This window comes from Gracilinanus agilis, chromosome 2, assembly GCF_016433145.1.
Source record: "Gracilinanus agilis isolate LMUSP501 chromosome 2, AgileGrace, whole genome shotgun sequence".
In the NCBI taxonomy this organism is placed as follows: domain Eukaryota; kingdom Metazoa; phylum Chordata; class Mammalia; order Didelphimorphia; family Didelphidae; genus Gracilinanus; species Gracilinanus agilis.
In genome coordinates this window covers 317,493,154-317,519,748 of record NC_058131.1, presented here as the reverse complement: position 1 = coordinate 317,519,748, position 26,595 = coordinate 317,493,154, and the positions used below count along the sequence as shown (strand labels likewise).

The following is a 26,595-nucleotide window of genomic DNA, read 5'->3' as shown; positions in this document are numbered from 1 at the left end:
TCCTTGAATAAGACATTTCATCTGTCTATATTTTCATTTGTTGTTCCCCATATTTGGAACTCTATCCCTTCAAGACTGTTTCTGCAAGAAGCCTTTTCCAGTCTCCTTAATCTTAGTGCTTTCTCTCTCAGAATGGCTCCAATGTATCCTGACATCTTATCCATCCATAGTTATCTCCGCATTAAGCTGTTAGCTTCTTGAGAACAGTGTTGTGTTTTTTTCTTTCTTCTGAATGTTTAGCACTTAGCATAGTGCCTGGCACATAGTAGTTGCTTAATAAATGTTTGTTGACTGATTGAATTGGGTTGTGTGTCTAAGTAGACACAGTTTTATCATCTAGTAGTAAGAGATAAATCACCTAGATTCACACTTGTATAACTCCACAGAACTAAGAAAATCTATGAAAGTTCAACAAGTTAATTGTCTCCCTGCCAGAAAGGAAACAAACTTAATTGGTTATCATGAGAATGACTAATTTATACAGTGTGGCAAATTCATGCCAGAGGCACTTGGAGGGAAGGAAAGCATTTGTGTTGCAATTCTGTTTGGTAAATATTTATTAAGCACTTAGTTTGTGCAGATGCTATGGTACAAAGCTACAAATGAAATAGATCTTGCCCTCAAGGAACTTATAGATTATAGGAAATTCCATTTTTCTGAAGAGTGACTGGTGGTTGCTTTTTCATATATTGTCTATTAACATGAGCTTCCCTCCTTACAGCATGGTCACCATCTCTCTTGCTTTATTTACTTTCTTGGCCTTTAGTTGTAACCTCCATCTTATTGGGGGAAACTGTGAGAAAGCAGCCAGGACAAGGCTAAGTAATTAGAATCTGTGCTGCAAGGGACATTAATGGACATCAAATTCAAATGTATTTGAAAAGGAATTCTTTCCAGAACATCCCTCCCCTCCCCAAACCCCCATTTGGAAGGAGACATTAAAGGAGATGGGGAAAGAGGTCAATGATGAAGACTGTACAGAAGACTGTAGGACTATCAAAGGATTTAGAGCTAGAAGAGATCTGTATATTATTCAGTGGTCTTCTCATTTTATGGATAAATAATTGGAAGTCCAGAAATGTAAAGTAATTTGCCTAAGTTCATACAAATAGTTAAGTGCCTCAACTGGGATCCGAACTCAGATTTCCTTCTTCTAAATCCAGTGCTCTTTTCATGAAATCATTCACCCTTTCTACCTCTGAACACTTTGCTATTAATGTGACTCAAGATCTCATCTACTCTCATAACATCAGCCCCCTTCTCTCAGCTCACACAAGTTCCAATCCAGTTCAGGTCCCTATCACCTTTCATTTATTCCAATTCTCATCAGTCTATCATCCACACAACTATCAAAGCGATTTTTTTTGAAGCAGTGGTCTGATCATTTTCCTCAGTATTACTCCAGTACATTTCTCTAACCTTTAGAGTCAAATACAAATTCCTCTGGAATTTGGTTCTACATTTCAACCCACATCATCTTCTTGCAGTTAGGTGGAACAGTGGAGAGCACTGAGCTTGGAGTCAAGAAAACCTGGGTAGCTACATGGCCCTGGGCAAGTCACTTAACATATGCTTGCCTCAATTTCCTCAACTCTTAAATGAGGACTAATTCTTACCATCCAAGGTTATTGTGAAGATCAAATGAGAGAATATTTAACAAGGACTTAGTATGGTGCCTGGCACATAGTAGGCACTTAATTATCCTTTCTTCCCTCCCTCCCTTTCTATACCTAGAATATACTCCCTCCTCACTTCCTTCCACCTCTTAGCTTTTCTGGTTTCCTTTAAAGCTCAGTTCAAGTACTCTTATGAGGCCTTTTCTAATCTTTCAGTTGCTACTTTCAGTTCAGAATTCATTGAGGAGAAATAATATGTTTGTGGAAGTAAAGGAATAGTTTCAGGCAGGAAGGATCTCCACAAACTGGCAGGACTCAATTTCCTCAAACTTATATTGCACTGTTCCCCTGTCCTCTTGTATCCCACCTTGCTACCCAAACTGTGTCCTGAGCACCTCCTATTCCCTTCTACACCCTTGCCTTTACACTCTTTCTTATCTATGTCTAGAATATTTCCTTCTATCTCTAATCTCTGACACACTGTGGTAAGGGTGGGAGAGGTAGAAAGAAGATATAAAATACCATGAGCTCTTTTTCTTCCCCTTAGGACTGAATTTTTCTCCATCTCCTAGGTTGTGGAAATACCAAATGCTTTTACTTCTGGCATAATTGATACAACTCTTCAGATATTTCCATACTGCTCCTTGTCCTATTAAGTGTAGACTATTATGCCAGGATGGTATTCCTTCAGAAATACCACTTGGCCTGAATTGGTCAAGGAAAAAAAATTTCCTCTTTCTGTTGTTCATGACCCTCTCAGAGGAAAGGTCAATTGTAATATTCATCTCAGGATGTGCTGACACAACCAGTCTATGGTTTTCAACATTCTATGCTCTAAGGTCTCTTCCAGATGAAATATTCTGTGAGACCTTGGCTTGAGTTGGGACTGTATTTTCCAGAATCTTTGGTCTTTTGGGCACAGTTCTTGTCTTTAGCAATCCCTACTCTGTCTGATATATGGACAGCCGAAGGAGGAGGGGAGCAGTCCTAGTGGGGTGACAGCAAGTGTAAGATTAAAAGGCAATGCACCTATTTGAAGAGCATGTCCATTTTCAACCTCGAAATTACAATTTGGATACACAAAAATGCATTTGTGTCTACAGTTTTTCAAAGCAAAGTGAAATGGTCTCTAGAGACAATGGAGTGTAACGCTTTAGCAGCAACTAATTAGCACTACCAATGTCAGAAGGACAGACGCTGGCGCTCCTGCCCTGTAATTTATCTTCTGTGATATGAATTCTAACTAAAAAGAGAGACTTCTGACCAATTCACCCCAAGGTACTGTTCTTGAAGGAAGATCATCCTGGCACAACAGATCAAACTAACAGGACAAGGAGTGGTTTGGTGACACGTGAAAAGCTAAGTCCATTAGTGTGTTAGTCATGCCAGCAGTAGGTGTTCTTAGGATATCCATGGCATAAGGGGTGGAGGAAAATTCAATTCAACACATTTTTTAATGGGCACGATGGAAAAAGTGCTGGAATGAGAGTGAGATGACTTCAAATCTCTGAGCTCCAGCTCTGAGGCTTGTTAGCTGGATGGCCACAGCCAAATCATGTCCGTTTTCTAAGTCTGTTTTACCTTGTGAGAAGAGGGTGATAATCTTGGTGCTCCCTCCTTGCATTGCTTGGCAAGTGCTTGGTTACCTCCCTTACCACACAGACTAGTACCATCATATCTATAAAGCACTTCACAGATCACGTAACAATATCTATCTGTATGGTCTCGTTTGAGCCTTATAAAAACCCTGGCAGACAGAGTGCAACCATTATCTGTCCTTGTGAGTTGCTGTGGAAAACAAAGTTTATCCTTTGGTGGCCTATCCTCTGGGATTTAGCCAGGCAGGTCCTTAGAAAGCAGATAAGAAGGCCATTGCTGGATTGGGACCTCAAGCCTTTCAAGGTTGGTAGGTCTGATATGACAGCTTTAGAGAACCCATGATCACTATGCCAGGATTAGATATCAGAGGAAGCTGGGAATAGAAGATTCATTTATTTATTTCGGAAAGCCAATTTAGAGCTTGGTAGGGATCAAAGGAAAAAAGGTTTTTTTTTTTTTTTTTTTTTTTTTTTTTTTTAAACATTTCTTCCCAACTGTGAAATCCCCCTTTAGAGCAGATCTTTGTGGGAGGGAATGTTCTCTGCTTTTCTTCCTTTCCCTCTCTCAGGCCAATCTTTCTAATAATCTGTTTTGTTCTCTCAAGATACCTAAATCAGGCAAAAAGGAATTAGAAGAAATGATAATCAAAAGAGAGGAAAATGCAAATGAATGCAAATTTTCTATTATACCTAGATAATTGTTTTGTCATTATGAGCCCATAAGGCCCAAGTCAACAATAAAGTGACATAAATAGCTGGAAGAAGCTTTCTTTCTTAGTAAGGAAAAAGTTGTGTTTCTAATTATAGCCCTGACTTCTCAAGTGGGTTTCTATTGTCACAAAGACCCAACTTATCCTGACCATAGGAAGTCTTCCTTGTTTATTACAAAGTGTGCAAGGAAAGAGAAACTTAAAATAATTTAATAAAAATGCCCTGATCTTCCCTCTAAATTCTCACTGTGGGGTGGTGATGGCCATGGGCTTATAAAAGTTCCACCTAGGGAACACAAGCTTCAGCATGTCCATTCAACTTGGAAAGGCTTTAAGGAGTAGCACAGGGACAGACACATAGTCTTTTTCCAAAGGACCAATATGGCTCCATGTACAAAGGCTCATCTCAAAAGGTTTGATCACCAGGGAATGGTTTATTTTTATTTTGGACACAGCAGCTCGAGAATTCCATCTACCAAAACTGGAGAGATTGTGATCTCTGTTGGCAGAGGATGCGCATTTATTTATTTGGGTCCTTGAAGAATTTAAGTTTATAAAAACACTGAATAACTTCAACTTAATCAGTTTTTCATGTTAACAAAGAAGTTGTTAAAAACTCCTTTACATTATACATCTTAAGAGCTTGATTTTGTAATCGCAGAGGTCCCAGTATCCTCTTGGAATTTCTGTTGGGTGGAGAACCCAGAATAAACACATCTAATAGTAGACACTTCAGAAACCATTCCATTTTCTGATATGCATTTTGACAATAACACTACTATCTCATTTTTCTCTAGGGCTTTGAGGGCTAACAAAATACTGTACTCATAAACCTTATGATGCTGCTGTCACCGCAAAGGCTTTTTCTTTTCCAAGGGAGGAAAATGAGGCTCCAAAAGGTAAAATCCAAGATCACTAGGTTAGCAAATGTCATGGCCCAAACTGCTTTCTCTTTTACTACTCCTCAGTTGCTTTTTTCTCAGAGATATGAAAATGAACACACTAGTCCCACTTATCATGTCTTCAGTGGTAACCGCCATGCTATATTTTGAATAAGATGAGATTTTTCTTTTCCAGGGAACACGAAACAATTTTCAGCTCTTCTACTAAACCCTGTCCTCTGCTAGGCTCCCTTCACCTCCCCAGTGGTGATCAGAAAAGCTCAGAAAAGATACTAACAGAATCATGAAGCTGGAAGGAAACAAGAGAATATGGCACTTAAGATGTTAGAGACAGAGACAGAAGGGACAGTGGAGACCATCTAACCCAACCTACTGATTTACAGATGAGGGAATGGAGGCTTAGGAGGTCATACTTCTGACCCCTAGTACAATGGAGCATTTACTAAGCTTTGTCCCCTTAGCTAGGTGTCTAGGACTCAAAGGTCTTTCATGTGGTATCACACGTCTCCATCTCAACTTATTAAATGACTATGCATGGCAATGAATTTTCTTGCTTCGATGAAGCTATCCAAAATTTATGAAGCATGCTCCTTGGCTTCTTGATGGAAGGAAGTGAGTATGTGATCAAGAAGTCAGATGCCAGAGTCTGAGAGAGTACACTGGGCCTGACATGGGGGCACTGCATTCTCTGTGGAATAGAAATATGGTGAAACTGGCGACACTGCTTTCTAATATGCCAGACCCCATAAAAAACATAACAATATTTTTATGATATAACACATTTCTCTGAATATAGTCTATTCTCCTAAAATGAGATCTCTTTAGAGATGTAAGTTATAGATGTGTTTAGATGTAAAAATACACGCATATATTAAACAAGGCAATGTAATATAATGGAAAGTGCTAGATTTGGAGATGGGGAAAGACCTGAAATTGAATCCTGCCATTGATACATAGTTGCTATGTGACCATGGGCAAGTCAGTAAATATCTTTCTGCCTCAATTTCCCTTTCAGCAAAATGGGGATAATATGATCCTCAGAAGGGTGCTATAAAGACCAAGTTAGAAATGTCTGCAAAGTGCCAGATAAATCAATATGTAAATGTCAACTATTACTATTATTACTATTATCATACTAGATCAGAGGCTGCTCTCAAATAAAAACCTTACCCCTAAAATGAGGATTCTAAGAAAAGAAAAAAGTATACAGGGATACTAAAAATAACTATGAAATTATTACAGTAAAACAGTTTACTGTGAATATTTTCTTTCATCATTTCAAATCAAAAAGAGATGTTTTATTCATTTTTATCATCACTGTTCTTCGAATTACTTTTGTTGTCATTTCCTTCTTTCTGACTGTCCCACAATGTGTCACCTTTATAAGAGCATGATTAGTGGCTGTGCTCTGGTTTTCTATAAGCTGAAAGCTTTCTAGGATAAAAGAGTAACCTGGATTCAGCCAAGTATCGTATTTAATGATATGTTATAGCTTTGGGCTCCTCAGGAAAAAGACAGGGCAAAGGAGAAGGAAGAACCCTGGTTTTGAGTCTGGGCCCTGACTCTTACTGGCTGTGCAGACTTAGGAAAGTTAGCTATCTCATTTATCAAATGAAGAGGCTGAATCAGGTGAGGTGGTAGATAGAACACTGATTTTAGAGACCTTAGGAGATTCTTAATTTGAATCTTGGCAGCGCTATTTAGCATTGCTCTAAACGTGGGAAAGACACTTTTTCTCTCTAGACTTTGGTTTTCTCATCTGTAAAAAGAGACTAGCTGGTCTCTTCAGGCTTGAAATCCCAAGAGCTCCGTAAGTCAGCTGTCTTGAGTCTTATCTTCTCTTCTGTAAAATGGGTATGAGAAAACTTGAACTACACTTTCTTGTGAGGTTGCTGAGAGGTGAGCTCTTTCCAAGTCTAAATGCACCAGATGTGGGAATTGCTGTTGCTGCTATTATTCCTGTTTTAGGACTCAGAAGCAGCTCACCACACTGGCTTGGAATGTAAGACACTCCAACCTTTGTCCTTCCTTAGATCCTTTGAGCATTTTTATCCTATTGGAATTTCTGAAAATCGAGGAGGACTCTCTAGTTGCTGGAAACCTCCTCCCCAGCAGCCCCCTTGTTTTGGAAGGAGACGATAAATAAATCAAAATGCGGTAAGCACGGCTTCCACATGGCAATCGCCTTCTTCGTTGCATGTGCCCCTCATCAATCATACTATTGTCTGCTTGAAAGGCGAGCCTTGTAAATGTCATATCCACTCAAGCCCAAGGAGAGGCAAATCAAAATGCAGCAAGGAGTTTTAATTGGATAGTGTAATTAAACTAAAAAACCCCAGCAGACTCCCTTTGACAGGATAGATGAAGACCCCTTTTAATAGGGCTACAGAACATATTTGTTAAAAGGATGAGGCAATGCACAGCTCCTGATTGTGCTCCAGAGTGCTCTTATGAAAAGGCGATTCAATAACGGAGTATTTAATAAGTTAAGGCCAATTCCATTCCACATTCATGCAGCATTTACTGTATACCATCTTCAATTTTTGAAATGGGCTCTTGTTAAGACGGGAAAAAAATTTCACCCTCCTTTAGGGAAAAAAAAGAGAAAGGTTTTTAAGCACACATGTGCCCCTGCAGGAAACCATGGTTCCAGAATCTCTTCCGGCTCCCTGTTTAGTACACCAAGAGGCATCAGAAGTATGGTGGTAGGAGTCAGAAGGCCTGGGTTTCAGGCTTTGCTCTGTCACTTACTGGCCATGTGACTCTGGACAAATCATTTCGCCTCGGCAGGCCAAAGTCTTATTGACAAATGAGGGGTTGGTTAGGCTATGGATCTCTTAGGAGCCCTTTCCAGTTCTAACATTTGATAGTCTAAGGTCCCATCCAAGATGAAGTTTCCATGTTCTAAGGTGTTTTCCAACTATAAAATTTTTATATGCCAAGGTGCTGCTGGCACTACCATTCTTTGTTTTAGTGTCATAAAGTAGAAAGAGTACCGAGGTCAGAGTCAAGAAACTTGGGTTTAAATCCAGGATCAGTTATGTACTAGCTGCATGATCCTGGGAAAAGTCACTTGAACCCTCTGGGGGCTTCAGTTTCCTCATGTGCAAAATAAAGGGGCTGATCTCTAAGGCTTCTTTGGGTTCTGAATCTTATGATCTGGCGATCGCGTATTTTCTAAGTTCTTTTTCAAATCTAGGAACTTATATTTTATATTTTATCATCCTACAATTCCATGGAACATTTTAGAAATAATATGCTTTCAGTGATTTAGTGGACTGAGAACCAGGCCTAGCAATGGGAGGTCCTGGGCTCAAATTTGGACTCAGATATTTCCTAGATGTGTGACCCTGGGCAAGTTACTTAACTCCCACTGCTTAGCCTTTAACATTATTCTGCCTTGGAACCAATACACAGTATTGACTATAAGATGGAAGATAAGGGTCATATATGTAATGATGATAATATGCTATCATTCTGAATTAGGAGCAAGAGTTATATTTCCTGTACCACCATAAGATCACTCTGAAAACTGATCACTGGGACTTAAAATAGGACATCAGGTTCAAACTTCAACTTTTCCTCTATTTAGTTTCAAAAGCTATTTGACCTATATCCAGTACCTAAAGTTATTTTAACCAATAGTAAGAGATATCTATTTTCATTTTTTTCTTTACTGCATAGAGCAGAGCATAGATGTCTATGCACGCAAAGAGGAAAAAACAATAACCTATCCTTGAGTGTACCTGGAACCAAATAGTTGGTTACCTCCTTTATCCCATGACCAGATCACCTGCCAGATTCATGTGGATATTTCTTGCCAAGGATGCAGCCTGTGTATCGAGCAAGGAAGAAAAAGTAGAAATGACAGGCAACAAGGCATACACTGTGTCATTTGGAGTATCGCAGGAATAAAACCTAATTGGCCCTGTCCATTCTGACTGACTCTGACACTCCTCCCTCTCTTCCTCCCTCCTTCCCCCAACCCTCTCCCCGCAACCCTCTCATCTTCCCAACATGAATAAAACACTAACAGTGGGGTGACTAACAATAATCACAGGCACAAGTACAAGTGTGAGAGATGGCTTGATGTGATACCAAAATCTAATATTTGAGTGTGGGTCCTCTTTCTACTTTACCACCTGGGTTTGATCCTCAGCTTCAATGCTTATTACCTATGTTAGTAACAAATCCTTTTCCTACAGCATTTCAAAATTCACAAAGCATCTACTTCACCATAGTTCCACAAGGTAGGAAATGCAAGTATTATCATCCATTATTTTATGGATGATGATGATGAAACTAAAGGGCAGAACGTTTATGTGACTTGTCCACAGTTACACAGTTAGTGAACATCAAAGCCAGTATCTGAACTCAGGGCTCTTGATTTTCAAGCTCAATGTTTTTTTCATTACATCATGCTATAAACTAAGTTTGAGCCATAGCTTTGATACAAGAGCTATGTGAAAAAAGCCCCTCACCTATATGTAGCTCAGTTTCTCCATTTGTAAAAAGATGATGATAATCCTTATACTACCTCTCTATACAACCTACTGGACTATTGTAAAGAGAGTCCTTGTAAATCATGAAACACTACAGAGGCAGCAGTTGTTTTGGCTATCAGAGGCTATTTTATGAATGGGTGGTGATTGTGTACCAAGACAAAGGATGTATGTGTCTCCCATGTGATGGTGGTGGGGGAGGCTTTGTCTTACATGGAATGAGACATTCTTGAGCCCCAATCATCTAGAGGGGATCTAAGAGGCTGGAAAAGTAGGAAGAGTATGAGGAAATAACATAGCATCCAGTTAATCATCAAATACACACACACACACACACACACACACACACACACACACACACACACAACTGTGTTACTGAGGTTAAAGTTCTTGCAAATCTATCAAACTGAAAGGATTCCCTGTCATCTCAAGACCACACTGGCAAAATTCAGAGAGGCTTATCAGTAGGCATAGGGTGATGCATTTTCAGCCACAGTAACTCATAAAAACCACTTAGTAAGGGCTGAAATGGAGCTGAGAGGCCTGATAGCAACAGAATCCCTGACTGGTGAAGTGGGTATGTCTGAACATGTATGAAACATTAAAAACTGACTATTGTCATACCCTTTAAAATCTAAGAGTTTTCTTCACAACCACCCTGGGAAGCAAAAAGTGTAAGAATTGTTATTTCCATTTTATGGATAAGGAAAAGAAGGGAAATGACTTGTCCAAGATCACAGTGAATCCAGGTCTCCCTACTCTAAAGTAAGTGTTTCCCCCTACTCTGGTTACTCTCCAAAATCTATGTAAAATACCATCTTATTTAAATAAAACCTTGGCACTGGCTTTACTCATCTCTTGATTTTTCTTAAGTACCAGGTGCTACTATGATACTGATTATATTCCCACAATGAACCTCTGCATGCAGCCTTTGACCATTCTGGGGCCAGGAATCAGTTTATCACATACAGGCCTGAAGGTATATCATGTGTGGAAACTTGGTACCAAATTAAAACATCCAACCCCCTCTTGGCTTAAATGAAAGCTACACCAAGGCATTTTAGCCATCAATTTGGCCACCACTTACGGCCAATATGAATTCTGCAGGAAAAGCTATTTTCGTGCAGATGTGGAATTCAATGGCAAGCCTGCCTCATGTACTGGCATCAATCAACGTGTTGCCGCCACTGGCAGCTCTCAACAGTAAGGCAGGTTCAAAGGTCATGGGATAAAGAAAAAGCCAAGCTTGGGTTCAGCTCTAATATCTCCTCACTGGAAGTCTTGCAAAAGTACCCCCTCCTGTATTAGCCTGGCTTTCATTAATCTTCTTGCCATCTTCTTTAACTAGCCATGCAGAACCGTTCGATAGCAAGACGTATAATGGGAAAGGCCCTGTGCCTATTACCAGGTTAACATTCTGTTAAGCCCCAGTATAACAATGGAACGGGGACCAAAGAAATCTTCCACAGTGGGGGGTGCAAAGCAGGCAATTCAATTACAGCTTGGACATACCTGGTTATTTCTGACCTAAAAAAATGAAGAGGCTTTTGTGTTTAAGCTGGCTTTGCTATGAAAGAAACCTACTGCCTTCCCCCTCAAAAACAATAGTGAGCTTTTCTATATAAAACAAATCAATATGGACAAATCATTACTCAGTGGCTTTAATTTAATTAGCAAATTAGATCCACTACTTTACTGATCTTGTCAAGTACTTATGAAAAAGAAGATTCACTTTAAGCTGGAAGGCAGGTAGCTCCTCCCAAGTTCCATTCACCCATCTTTCTATCTTAAACCTACCTAGGGCAGCACACATGGATCATCACTATAACTGAAAACAGGATGTTGTCTCAGGTGGTACTTAAGAGATAGAATGCTGGATGTGGGATCAGGAGACATTGAGCTTGAATCCTGAGTCTAACACTAGCTGTGTGAATTTGAGCAAATCACTTCCCTTCTCTGGGCTCCCATTTCCTTACCTTTAAAATGGGATAACAGTCCTTATACTATCTACCTCATAAAGTTGCTTTTATGGGAAAAACATTTTGTAAGGTATGAATGGAAGTTATTCACATTGTTAGAGATGATCCAGTCTAATGCTCTCATTTTATGGGCAAGGAGGCTGAACACTAGAAAGGTTAAAGAATGGGACAAAGGTCAAACATGGTTAAATATCAGGGCTGAATTCTGAAGCCAGGTTTCCTGACTTCAAATCCTGATTTTCTCCATGGCAACAAAATGGATTCCACAGTCTCCCTGAAGAGATCAAAACTGTTACAAGTAACCTTCATTTCTTTAAAAGCTTCTGTGCTGGTCTGACCACACTGTCTTCTTCTGCCTTGGGTAGGCCTCATGCAGAGTCCTGTCTGGTTATGGGTCTAGACTTTCAGAAGAGCACAAATAAGCTAAAATGTGCTTCATGAGAAGGTGAGCAGGATATGGCTGATATGTCATGATATATGAAGTCTTGACAGGAGCTGTAGATGTCCAGTATGGAGAAGAGAAGATGTGTTGGTAGGAATGATGGGTATCTTCATATATTTGAAGAAGGATTAAACTTGTTTCTGGGCCTTAAAGAGTCATTCAAGGGTAGAAGTTATAGTGAGGCAGATTTTGGCTACCTTAGGAGATAGGAAGCTAACAATCAGAGAATGAATGGAATGGATTGCCTCAAGAGGTAGTAAATTTCTTGTCATGGGAAGAGACATTGGTCTCTTTTCACATATATTGTTAGATATGCTGTTGAACAGCGGTATCAAACTCACATAGAAACAAGGATTGTACGAAATCATACAGTAAGGGTCCTTCTGCACTGCATACTAACTTTTAAAATGAAATTTCATCTATTTTGTTAAGTATTTCCCAAACACATTAAAAAAAACAACCCTTATTTTCTGTCTTAGTATCGATTCTAAGGCAGAAGAGTAGCAATAAGGGTTAAGTGATTTCTCCAGGGTCACACAGCTAGGAAATGTCTGAGGTCAAACTTGAACCCAGGTCCTCCCAATTCCAGGCGTAGTGGAATTATCAACTATGCAACCTAGCTGCTCCTTCCCAAATACATTTTAATCTGGTTCAAGTCTCACTCAGGAGTGCTGTGGGCCAAAGCCCATTTGTTTGACACTTAGGCTATAGAGGGAAATTTCTGATTCACATGGGCTTGGATTAAACACTTTTTGAGGAACCACTATCTGGCCTTAGTCTGGACCTCCCCCTTTGATCTTCCATACAGTGATGGGGCTGTACAATAGATTTTTTAAAAAGTCTCCTTCAAGCTTTAACATTCTGTGTTATAAGTTCCAAGATGTCCTAAAAGTCCCTTATGACTCTAATCTTCTATTGTGTCTAAGGTCCTTCGCAGTTCTAATATGATATGTTTTAATATTCTATTTCTTGATGTTCTCCTGAGTGCTATTTGATGTTCTATCACTTGAAGGACTTAGATTCTTTCAAGCTCCAGTGTTGGTGAGTCCTTTCTAGCTCTAAGTTTCTAGGATTCTATAAGCACACCAGTCACAAAGGCCCATTTTGAATACTAGCACAGTTTATAGAGTAAAGAAGCTTTATTCTTGGTCCAAAAACATAACCAGCATTAACAGAATCAGATTTCATTTAAATTACACTATTGCAAGAGAACATAATCATATTATACCTATTATGCTGCTTCCTTAAGATGTTATATTACATATACTTAATTGAGATACAAGACTCCTTTCAGCTATAAAAATGACAGCTACTTTATTAAGGTTTAAATCTTATTTCTTAATGATAGAATTCTTCCTTTCAGGACTCTAAATTTGCAGAATTTTCTATGATAAAACTAACTCTGCTTGATTATAACTAGCCCTTTAAATAGTGCCAGACATATCCTAATGGGGCTTAGTTGAAAGGAAAGGGCACTAGCTTGTAATGTGAAATTATAATACCCCATTTAAAAAAAAATCACCCAAAAAATGTGTTGTTGTTTTAAAAAGCACAGAACCTGTGTTTCTGCAAAGTATAGTGGAAAGAACAGAAGAAATGGGGCCAGAAAAGCTGGGAAAGAATTTCAGCTCTGAGCCTTACTAATTATGTCACCTCGGGCAAACCACTCTTGCCTTCCTAGCCTTGGTTTCTTCATTTGTTTAAAAAAAAATGTGTGTGTGAGAGAGAGAGACACTAATACTTATATTCACTAACTCAAGATATTGTGTTTGGGTTTTAGAAAATTATGAAGCACTATCAAAATATATTGCATTGACATGCAAGAGACATAAAAATAAGGAAGCAAAGGTCACTAAGCACATTGGGTGGATCTACCATGGAGGCTTTCAAGAAAGGTAAGGATGAGACTTACATACTATAAGAGAGTACAGAGTGGCTGTAATTTGCAGGAGTCAATTTGAAATACACTAACAGGAGAGTAACAGAAATAGGAGCCAATAGCCTTACTGCTATTGTCTGTCAATACTTCAAAGACCTGTGACTTGGTCAGTGTGGGAGGGTCTTCTACCAATGTTGAGGGTTTTTTGAGACTCAGAGATGTATCAGAAGCCAGCTATTCCAGATGCCCAGTTGGATATTCAATCCATGATGCCACCCTGCTACTCTCATTATTTTTATATAACAATTAAAAAAAACTCAGTGGTCAGGTAAAATCTGAGTTCCCAGAATAATGACTTCCATTCCTCTGGGTTTATCATTGTGTAGTCCTGTCACACCCTCCAGTGTCTTTATCTGGAAAATGAAAGGGAAAGACTAGAAAGAACTCTACCATTCCTACCAATTTTCATAGGTTAGGTTTTAAAGATTCTATGTTCTCAGGTCTCTTTCAATTATTACATTCTATGAGTCTACAAGGGTTGTAAAACCAAAGTGGAAAACCACTGCTCTAATGATAAAGAGTTTGCTTGCTTAGTTTCAATTCTATTGTGATAGGAAGAATTTATCACCTAGTTTCATGTTTCTATGCAAAATTTTAAAAAGTTACGTGTCTATTTTGTTATGAATTTCCAGCCCCTTATTGAGGGCTGGACCATAAATCTTCCTTTGGTAACCAAGACCTAATAGTGAGAACTTGATGCTAAAGGAGTAAAGGCTGGACAATGGTTACTGATGAAGTATGGCTGCAGGGTCTCAATCTAATACACAGCTGTATGTCATCATGGATTCTGCCCACGATCTGTTTGTAGGGTGAAGTAATAAGATCAAAGGACCTTAGAGATCAACTAGCTTAACTACCATATTTTATAAATGAAGACCCAGGCCTAGGGAGTGCCTTGTCCAAGGTGAAAGGACAGGCCTGAGATTCTAGCCTTGATGCTCTGACTCCAAACTCAATGCCATATACTGTTTCCTTGACCTCCAGCCCAATGTTCTCATTTTATAGATGAAGGAATGGAAGTTAAGAGAGAGGAGGTAACTTTATTGAGGGTGAACAGACTCCGTCATTCCATCATTCTTTTCTCTATCCCAGCCCACAATCATAGAATCTGATTTGGAAAGAACTTGATGGGTCATCTAGTCTAATCCATGCTTGAGGTGGGATTCCCTGTACAACATCTGTGTCAAGTAGATACTGAGCCTCTCTTCGATGAATTCTCATTCTATCTGCCAGTCTATCATTCAGAGATGTTTGGAACATGGAACTAATAAAACAAGGGTTGCATTGCTTACAGTGTCCACCAGAACAGTCTGGCAACAATTTTCTGGACAGACAATACAGAATGGCCTCTTTAGGAGGTTTTTTAGTTATTTTTTGTTTGTTTCAAAAATTTTCCAAACTTGTCATCTGACAGACAGAAAAGAGCTTCATCATCCTCTCAATACTAATGCCAACAAAAATATGGCTATTTCATAAAGAGCTCAGGGTATTTTCACAATTGCTTTATTCTTGTTCTGGCTTCAGCAAGACTAGGAAGCAGCACACTTAGGATGCAAGAGATAAAAACAGGGAAAAGAAAATATATTGCAGAACTCAAAAATCTTATCTATTTTCAGCCTGTGTCTTCACAATAATTCATTCAAGGAGGCTCTAAGAATAATTTTTGATGTAAACTCAGCTACGAACATACATCACTGAGCTGATAAGAATCACAGACAAAACTTATGAAATATAGTGAGGTTCATTCTTTTCATGGTGTTAAAATAACTTTTTTCTAAGGTTCAACAGATACAAAAGATAAAAAAGGGTTATCATTAATCCTCAAAAAAGGTCCCATAAATTCATTCAGTGGGCTGATGGTGGTTTGAAGATGAACTTTTTAGATTTATTCACTGAATTAATTTGATAAAAATACTGGAAGCTATAAAATAAAATAAACCACACAGCACATAACCTGATTGGTTTAAATGTCTCTTTGTTTTGGTGCAGTTCAAAATAATTCATTCTGAACCTATTGATTTAAAAACTCCTACCTCATCTAATAAAATATTGTAGTGATGGGAGGTAGTATGGTATACTGGATTGAGTAGTGGACTCGGGAGTTAGAAAGAATTGAGACCTAAGTTCAAATCCTGGCTCTGATTACAATTTGTTATGTAACCTTGGATAAGTCACAACATTTCTTTGGGTGTGATTCCTCATCTGTGAGATAACAACAGGGTTAGACTAGATGATGTACAAGGTCTCTTCCTGATTTACTGAATTCTTTTCCAATGCTTCCAGAGATGTGTCATTTCACTGGTGAGAGTGCTCTCTGTGATGACAAAGAGAGTTTTCATGAATTACTATGGCCAAAAAAACTCCCCTCATGTCCTGGTGGATAACATTGAGCTTTGCAACAACTTAAGACAGGTTGTCAGTCATTCAATATAGGTTCTATTGCTGGATCTATCCTTGAAGGCTGTCAAGTGGGGAAGGACTTGCTGGTACTTGTGCTCTAATAGCTCAGGAGCACTTTGAAATTCCCCTACACATTAAGATCAATTTACCTAAAATATGAGTCTACTAAACATGTACTTCTTATGGCACTGAAATGACAACATGATCTCACTTAGTATGGAATGCTCTTTTAAAAAATTAAAAAAAAAATGCTATTTGTTTATTGCCTTGACTTTATCAACTAATATTGTTTTATTTTATTTATTTATTTTAAACCCCTTACCTTCCATCTTGGAATCAATACTGTGTTTTGGTTCCAAGGCAGAAGAGTGGTAAGGGTAGGCAATGGGGGTCAAGTGGCTTGCCCAGAGTCACACAGCTGGGAAGTGTCTGAGGCCAGATTTGAACCTAGGACCTCCCATCTCTAGACCTGGCTTCTCAATCCACTGAGCCATCCAGCTGCTCCTGTATAGAATGCTCTTTGCTCATTCTCTCTCCATCACCTCTAACCTTTGCCTTACACTGCTACTAGATGAGAAGACTAAATGGGGTAAAATATAAGTCCAAATCTGGCTGGTTTTATAGAAAAGTAAGAGAGTCCTCACAATGTAGCAGAAAAAGATTACTGACCTTGGGGTCAGGCAATCTGGGTTTGAAACTTGGTTTTGATTCTTACTCTCTATGTAGCACCAGGGGGAAGTAATTTCATTTCTCTGAGCCTCAATTTCCTAATCTGAAAAAGGTGGAGATCAGCGGAGATAAATTCTTTTTTTTTTTGCAGTTTTTAAAGGTTTTTATTTTGAATATTTTCCCCTAGTTACATATTTCATGTTCTTTCCCTCTCCCCCAAGCCCCTCTATCCCCCCTTAGCCAATGCACAATTCCACTGGGTTTTACATGTATCATTAAGACCTAATTCCATATTATTGATAGTTGGACTAGAGTTATCATCTAGTGTCTACATCCTCAATAATATCCCCATCAGCCCATGTGTTCAAGCAGTTGTTTTTCTTCTGTGTTTCTCCTCCCGCAGTTCTTCCTCTGAATGTGGTTAGTTTTCTTTCTCAGCCTTGCTCTGGATTCTTGCACTTCTGCTAGTAGAGAAGTCCTTTATGTTCTATTGTACCACAGTGAATCAGTCTCTGTGTACAATGTTCTCCTGGTTCTGCTCCTTTCACTCCAGCAGAGATAAATTCTAAGATTCCTTTCAGACATAAATCCTAGAATCTTAAGTAATGTTTTCATCCCCCCTGCCATCTCAGTTTTATTATTTATAAGATGAAAGTAATGCTAGCTTAGAAATTCTATTTCAAATGGATGTTGTGGGGTGAGTGCTTTGCACACAGTGACATACTATAGAAATGGGAACTACTACTATTTAAAAATACTCCAACTGGCCTATTTTAAAACACCTAAAAAGTCCTGGCAAGATAGACAAGTATGTTTTTAAAATTCAACTATAGGGGGCAGCTGGGTAGTTCAGTGGATTGAGAGCCAGGCCTAGAGATGGGAGGTCCTAGGTTCAAATCTGGCCTCAGATACTTCTCAGCTGTGTGACCCTGGGCAAGTCACTTGACCCCCATTGCCTACCCTTACCACTCTTCTGCTTTGGAGCCAATACACAGTATTGACTCTAAGATGGAAGGTAAGGGTTTTAAAAAAAAAATTAAAAAATTCAACTACAAGAACAAAACTGAGTCACTGGGCTGAACAGGATAGTCAGGTGGCTATCTGCAAGGCTGCTTACATTTTCTTATGTTGCCTGAAGAACTGTCATGTATTACAAAGTGGAGGGGGATCTGGGACAAAAGGCAAACAGTCTCTGACTCTGACATTTCTTACTTTTCCTTTGAAGGTATAATTTGTTATACCACACTTTGTCAGGAGGCTATTGGCCCTGGTGTCAGGATGCCTGAGGTCTGAGTCTTGGCCCTACCTCTTACTTGTTGGCCTCTTGGTTTCTGTTTCTTTCTCAATAAAATGGCACTGGACTAGATGTTCTCTAAGGCAATGGACTCCTGGGGGATTGTGCAAACCAATATGTAGAAGCAGAGTTAAGGCTAAAATGTTCATTATTTCAGTCAGACTTATGAAACTTCTAACCTTGAAAGCACTGGGCACAAATGCCTTAGCATTTAAAAAGTAAAGTTGCAAATATAACATCTACAGGAAGAGTATCTTGCATATTTATGTACTGCTATTTAAAAAATATGTGCTGATACTATTATGATTGGCATATATTAAAAGTTTTATTGAATTCACAGCAGTTTTTTGTCATGACTTTTTTTCAAACAATATAACTATTAGGATGTGAAGTTCTATTAAAAAGAGGTCTGCATACCTGTAAAGGTTGGGAACCACTGTTTTTTAGTTCTTTGTTTTAATTGACCCTCACAGCTTTAACACTCTGCACTTCAAGGTCTAGCTGAGGCTGGAAATTTTTTGTTCCTTCTGAATTCTAAAGCCTCTGCCAGCTCTAACATTCTATGATCCTAGAATGGCATTGAACAGTTTCAGTAAACTTCCCAATATTCCCATTATGGAAGGAAGATACAACTAACTCCCTAAGTCAGAAAAGCAGGAATGGGATGCTCCTGAATAAAGAGATAGCAACCTGCCCTTACTTAGTGGGTTGGCCTGAAATTCCTAATGAAGTATGCTGAAAAACAGAAACATGGGTTTATAAGCTCTTGGCATCATACACACTCTGGCTAGTGGGGAAGAAGTGCTTTGCAACACATAAAACACATACAAAGAAGAAAGGACATGGTGCTCATACATTCTCTTGGCACCCAGCACTCACGTATCTCTTCCCCACCCCCTTCCAGCTGAACAGCAGAAGGATATAAATAAAAGGATTGCCTTACTTGGGCTTTTTTCTTCAGCAAGGTCGCAGGCACACAGCAGGTCAGAATCAATTGAAATGGGCTTCTGCTTAATCCAGAACTTTGTGCTGGCTTTTTGGTTAGTGACAGGGTCTATCTCCACCTTGTCTCCAGAGATACCTTTAAGTCAGAAGAGTGAGAAAAACCAATGGCAGCAGACTGTGTGAACAATTTCACAATAGCCATTTCATACCCTTAATACATTTTAATTAGTATGGTAGTAAGAGTAATAGTTCACATTTACAGAACCAATGGATTGAAATCAGAGGATCTGGGTTCAAATCCCACCTCGATGGACAGCTAGCTGTGTGACCATGGGTAAGTTGTTCTCTTTTCTGGGTCTTAGTGACCTCCATTGTAAAATAAAGGGTTGGACAAGATGACCTCTAAGGCCCCTTCTAGCTTGAATATTCCATTCCTAGTTCTCCAGTTCCTAATATTGCTGATATACTATGATTCTACAGGCTTTCCATTTATGGGGTCTGGCTTTTTGAAGAGAGGAACTGAAAACATTGTTTATTTGTGTACGTTGCCTTAGATATAGCACTAGTTGTAAAACACCTGGGAATAATATGCTTCAGAGTCTTTAAGGACAGAAGTGAAAAATGTTAATATTCCCCCTTTAGAATTAATTTCTAAAGCTGTAAAAGGCAGATTATACAGCAGCTGGGGATTAAATAAAGGAGTAGGGGAAAGAAATGTGCACACTAGGGCTACAAAGCATCCTGAGATAATCAGTGAAATTTATAACAATCATTCTTCCAGTATCACAAAGGAATATATACTGAGAATAAAATATATGACCTATGCCATGCTTTCTCTTTTTCTCACTCAATGAAAATTAAAGGATTTGTCTATTGGCAGAATGAGACAAAACCCTCAATGTACCTTCCTGAGTGGGACCCAGATGGAGCCTTAAAGTAATTGCATTTTTAGGTCAGAGGGTAAAGGTCAAGGTCAGTGTGGAGAAAAAAAGGTAGAAGAAGTAATTAAAATAATAAAATGGGCATGCTGCAGCACAAAAGACAAATCACATCAGCCTATTTCACATGAGGGCTTTTGTTTGTAACACTTTAGAAGTCTAGGCGGGTCTGGAGTGAAGTGTGAGGAAACTTCATTCTCAACAATGACTCTAGTGTGAATGAATAAGAATGGTTTAATTGAAAAATCAACCATCTTCTGACAGCAAATTTAGCCCAATACAAGTGAATATTGAAGATTCATATTCATACATTTCTATCTTCTTTTGTTATAAGTACCAAACTATTTATCACTAGTCAAAGGCAGAAGACTTTCATCTGAAGAATTATAATAAAAGTGACTCCTGTATTTTCTTTTCAATAAACACCACACTAATGGGTTAATGGCTGCTTAACCCTGGCCATTACAGTGGGGGCTCCAGCAAAGGTGATCTATCAGGATTTCTAAATTAATTAGTCAAAACTCAGGATTTGTCATTAGACCTATTTCGGATATGTTATATTTTAATTAGGTAGAACATCATGAGTGCCAATGATTCAAGAAGGGAAGGCCTCAATTTCAGGAGAGTAAAAATGGATTGGAAGGCCAAGTCATTATTTTTCACTTCAAGTAGATGGCAAATCTCCACTTTTCCTTTTTCTTCTAATTTGGCTATTGATTGCTTAAGATCTGTACCTTTTTCTGTGGTTCCCAGAAAGAAAAGTATTTGAGCTCAGTATGTTGATTGTGAGTTTTTTTATTTTATTTTGAGATTTACAAAAGTGATGACATACAAAGCACTACAAAAATAAATATGTGTGTCTATGGAAATACATACATATGTATCTTTATACACATACACATAAAACATATATATCTCATTAGGAAATAAATCTTATATCCCATATTCATTTCTTGGGGGTATGGCAAAGATGAGGGAAGGCAAAGGAGAAAGAAAAAAATGATCAGTGGGGATGTGTTTTAAAATTTTTTGTCCTATGGCCCTGCACCTCCTGAAGCTACAGTCAGTCAATATTGTTAATGTACCTTGTTAATTTGATAGGATTTGTCAGGTAACTCCACTGGAAAATTATATAAACCTGTTCCAGATGAACAGATGATAGTGACATGAATTAAAGTGATAGAACAATAGTAGAATATAAACTAGAAATGACATCCAAAGTGGCTGTTGATTTATTGCCATACTGAGTTTGGTTCTGGGCTTCCATGTATATTAGTGCTACAAATCTGGGTCCATTTAGCAGAGAGATGCTCGTACATACATCACTGGCTCCTGTTCCAAGCCAAGGTCACTCTCCGTTGCATCAATCTTTTCAACAGAGCCTACTTCACAAAGCCTCGAGTTTTCCCAGCCATCTCAGATGTACCACATTCTCCTTCTCCTTCATCTTTCTTTTATCATGTAAAGTACACTTTAACTTCTATTATTTTTATCTGCAAATTGTTACTGTAGAGTTCATCCATTATGTTCCATATCGCAGTATCAACTGCCTTAGCTCCCACACCAGCACAAGAATTCTTTCCCCAATGATGCCCCTTTGCAGAATTATTCTAGTAATAGTAACAATAATAATAATAATAATAATATATTTGAGGTTGAACTAGGTCATAGGAACATTAGAGTTTAAAGGAATATTAGAAAGATCACCTACCCCCAATTATTTCACCTTAAAGATCAGAAAAAAAATGAGGCAAAAGAAGAGGCTTGGCTAAGGTTCCACTGGAAGTAAATATTAGGGTTGGGACTTGGGTCCCAGGATTCTTCTTGCAAGGCTTAAAAAAAAATTATTAAGGCCCTTTTCTGTTCCAAATGACCTGATTGCCTAGAAGAATTTCTTGCATTTGTTTATCAAGTTAGGGTTTAGAAAGAGCTTTCCTCACAGCACCCCTATGAGGTAGGTAGTCCAAGTAACATTAACCACATTTTGTAGATGAGAAAACTGACACTCAAGAAAGCCTTGCCCTGGGTGGTGTAGTTGAAACCTATAAATAACATGTAGCACATTTCCTGTGCTCTTTCTTCTACACCATGTTGTATTTCCAATATTTCACAATGATGATCACATGTAACCCTTAACAATACTACTAGTAAGGTATGTTATAAGGGAAAATGTGATTCATAAAATGAAAGTGCTAGAAGGAACCCTATACTTCTTCTTGTCTGCTTACTTTGTATGTGAGTAAACTGTACCCACAGAGATTAACTGATTTATCTAAGGCTGTACAAGTAGTACATGCAGCAGTTGGGGATTAAAGCCCATCTATGAACACTGAGTCCACTGTTCTTTCTACAATGTTGAGAAAGGAAGGAAGGAAGAAAGGAAGGAAGGAAGGAAGGAAGGAAGGAAGGAAGGAAGGAGGGAAGGAATGAAAGGTGTGTCAGTTCGGTTTAAAAAAAAAAAATCACACTATGTTTCCTCACTAGCTACTTATTTTGCTATTTCAGAATGCTGAATTTTAAGTTCCTGGCTGATTTGTAACCAGCAGCATTCCCTAACATTAATCTCCAAGCTCACTATTTAGTGGATAATGAATGACCTGGAAGCATTCAAATGCTATGTAACCACTAATTTAAAAAGGAACACTTGAGGTGAATCCTTTTGTGATGGCAACTGAACTAGATTCCTTCAAGTCCGACATTCTATGCTTTATGACTCCTTCCTATTGTAAGGTCTCTCGGATCCCTAACATTCTATCACCTAAGGTTCTTTTTGACTTTGCAGACATATAGTTCTATTGTCATCCAGAGAATTCCTATAAAAGTTAGGAATTGGCCTTATTCTGTACTGTCAACTGGAAATGGGAGAGTGTTAAACATGAGTACTCTGCCAAAGGTGGGTAAGGAAAGTTTATGGTCCTTCCTGTACTAGATAGGGTCAGCTCCTTCCCTTCTAAACAAGGTAGGCCATTTGTTTCTTGTAACAGCTCTCCTCCCCTAACCATTTATCTTTAGTGATCTGTCATGACCTTTTCAAGCTCTTACTTGTGACAGCTTCCAGATACAGTGAGTCAAACTTCACTGGAAGCGAAGTATCACACCAACTGTCAAGAATAGAAAACATTGCTCTACACTGTCCTCCATCAGCACCAGTATATAAATCCTTCCTTAACAAGACAACTAAAAATAAGCACCAACAACAAAAAGGGGATCAGGAGCTCATCTCGTTTTCGGAGGAATCTATGTTTTTTAAAGCTTTAAAAAATTATATCAAGTGTACATTTAGGTCCTAGGTTTGAATCTTAGTTTCTGCTGCTGCTTGTTGAACATATGACCATGATGCACTTCAATTTCTTTCTCTAAAATTATCTGTAAGCTATTTCTAGTGCTCTATCCTGTATTTACAAAGTGTTTTATCATTTACAAAACACTTTACAAATCTATATCAGACTGAATGCCATCTCAGGGAGGGGGATGGGAAAGGAGGGGAAAAAGGTGAGAATTTGGCTCAAACTTTTAAAAAATGAAGGTTAAAAATTGCTTTTTTCCCCCTAAAAATTGAGAAAATCAATTTTACATATAATTAATTTTTTAAAAGCACTTTATGCACAAGATTTCACTAGATTCTCACAGCCTTGAGTAACAGGTAGGAAAAAAATGTTTACTCAGCTTAAAAAGGACAAGAGCTAGATGGCTCAGAGGATAGAATGCTGGGCCTAGAGTCAGAAAGACCTGTGTTCAAATCCACCCACAGACACTTACTAGCTATGTGACTTTGGGCAAGTCACTTAACCTTTGTTTACCTTAATCTACTGGAGAAGGAAATGGCAAATCACTCCAGTATCTTTGCTAAGAAAGCCCTCTGGGCAATAGGGTTCATGGGGTCATGAAGAATTGGACATGCCTGAACAACAACAAAAAAGGAAGGCTCAGAGAGGGGAATGATGTGGCCAAATCACACAGCTAAATGGGAACAGCATCAGACCCCCAAACAGAGAATTTGAACCATCATGCCTGGGACTCTCTCATCACTATTTCAGTTGTCTACTTTAACCAGATTTTCATAAAAACAAAATATGACTAGATAAACCTTCAATTTTTATGGTATTTGAAAATTCCTCTATTGATGCAGGTCAACTCTTGTTCTTCCACAGATAGCCAAAAAAGTGGTCTGGGGGTATGTGTCACACAACTGGTATGTGTCAGAGGTAGGACATGAATTCAGGAGTTCCTGACTGAGGCTTCTTAGTATATTTGCATCATTTTAAAATGCTTATTAAGGAACTACATGTAAATTCACTGTCCCAGGCACCATCCCAACATTTAAGTGGTCTGCAATATCCCACTATGAATAACCATAATGATACCTCAAAATTATTTGTGTATAGTGCCTTAGAATTTGACACTTTTTTCACAACAACCCTGAGATAAGTAGTGTTGATATTACAATCCACTCCTCTTATTTTACAGAGGAAGAAAATGAGGATCCAAGAGGAATGTTACTCATCCAAAGTCTCCTAATAGTTGTGGAAGCCAGGACTTGTACTCCAAATTTAGGGCTCTTTCTATTATGCCAAGTCAAACAACAAATTCTGTAAAGCAAAGACCTTTAAAGATCATATATCTGAGTATTTTTTTCAAGGTATCTATTTACTGAGAGATAGTGTTTATTTGCTCAGGCATCAAGAACTGAAGTTTTTTCATCAAGTTTCTATAACTTGCTACCTTAGCTGACAAAGGCTCCTATATTGTTTAAATTCCTAAAGAGTTGTTTTAAAAAATGCTACAATCTTTTTATTTTCTGCTTTCTCTAAGTCCTTGAGGACCTGTAAAGGCCAAAGAAAGAATCACTAAGCAGTCTAGGACAAGAAGGGATTATTCTTAGTACTCTCATCCAAAATAATCTATCTAATAAACAGTATATCCATTGTTCTGATATAGCAAAGATTTTTTCACACTATCTGAATTCCTATTGTTGATCAAATATCTCCAAAGTAAATGGGGAACTGAACCATAGGAAAATTCTACTGGAAGGGTTCCTGAAAGCAGAGATAATTGTTTATTGCCAACGTATGAAATTTATGCTTCTAAGTTTTAAATGTGACACTCGTGTTTCTCTACTTTCTTGACAGTAGATGAGTAGTTGAGTTTTCAGATGGTCTTTTATCCCCCTGAACTACCTGTTGGGCAAGCTATAGAGGAAATTCATCTTTCAGAATAAAGGGATAAATGGAAAATGTAAGAGATGAATAAATGAAAAAACTTTTAAGTAGTATGTGCTATGTACTGTGCTAAATGCTCGGAATTCAAAAGTCTGACTGTCCCTACTCTCAGAGAGTTCACACTGTTCAGCTCTAGGATGGAAAGGTGTGGCAGTGCTAATGGTTCATAGCAGTGGCAAAACCTAGGCGTCCTTCAGGCACACTGATGGGTAGGATGTCAGTACCTAGAGATCTGGAGGACACAATGGCAGGGCCACTGGCAAGGTTGAGAGATCTTCCATCCTGCTACAATGACTGTATTCAGTGCTATCTGCTCATCCACACACTGTGAGGATCCAGGCCCACTGTGCAGAGATCATGGTCTCTGTCACAGGATCTCTTTAAGCTCTGACTTTCAATGGTTTAACATTCTATGCCCTATGGATACTTCCAGTTCTAAAATGTTATATTCATGTTAACCTGTATTAAGTTTTCTTCCAGTCATTAGATCCTATGATTCTATGATTTCTGGTCCCAGAATAAATCCCCAAAGTTTCTTCCACTCTAAATAACTCTGGGGGAAGTGTTTTTGAGGGAGCAGGGTCAATATGAGCCAGGTTCCTTCTTCACGATGAGACAGAACCTCTGAGACAGGAAATGTGCTGCCCTATACCAGGTGATGAGGGAAAGAGTGACCTGAAATGCAGAAGCCACTTAGCTGGTGCCAGTGACAAGCTGGTACCAGCAACACATGAGGGAAAACCCTCTTCCTTCCTCAAGTATTTTCTTGGTATACATGAGAGACCTTAGAGGAGTCTTGCTGGAAAACGTATAGCTATTCCTCTTGGATTTCATAATAGCAGGAGTCAGATGAACCCAAAGCAAGAACATTTTGGGGGGATAAATTTGGAACAGCTGGGCACGAACTTTTTGTCATAGAGACAAAAGGTTATTCGAGGCAGCTTCAGACCTAGAATGTCTGGGGATAACCTAATATTCACATCAGAGAGAATCATCCTATAAGAGGGTAAGAGCACAGAATCTACCTCCTAGAATACTTGGATAATTTTGCCATTTCAGTTTTTGTCCTAATGAATGGACTCCTTTCCCATCCAGAAGGAACAGGGTACCAAAGAAAACATGTAGGACTCTGAGTCAGTAGACAGAAGTTGGCCAGGAACAATGCCATAATCCTAAACAGTTTTTAAAAATTAATTTGGGGGTGAGGGGCATGTTGTGCAAAGGCAGGAGAGAGAGTGCTAAATTTGGGGAAGAGTATATGAAAGGAATAACATGATATAATTGGAAAGGCATATGGGGGTCAGATTGGGGGAGAGGTTTAAATGCCAGAAATGAAAGCTTCATTTTTCCCTTCACAGAATAAGAAGCCATGGAGAATTATTCAACTATATTTCTTATGCACCAATTTTGTAAAGAATACTGAACTAGGCACTGAAGGAAAC

At 38.7% G+C, this 26,595-nt stretch overlaps 1 protein-coding gene across 1 annotated transcript in view; it reads right to left on the bottom strand.

The window, feature by feature from the left end:
• The window catches only part of MAPKAP1 (MAPK associated protein 1), a 360,172-nt gene that overhangs the window by 24,971 nt on the left and 308,606 nt on the right, over positions 1–26,595 (bottom strand). Inside the window, exon 10 of the mRNA XM_044664232.1 lies at positions 18,995–19,132. Within this exon, the coding sequence (XP_044520167.1) occupies positions 18,995–19,132 (138 nt within the window). The remainder of the gene's footprint in view (positions 1–18,994; positions 19,133–26,595) is intronic.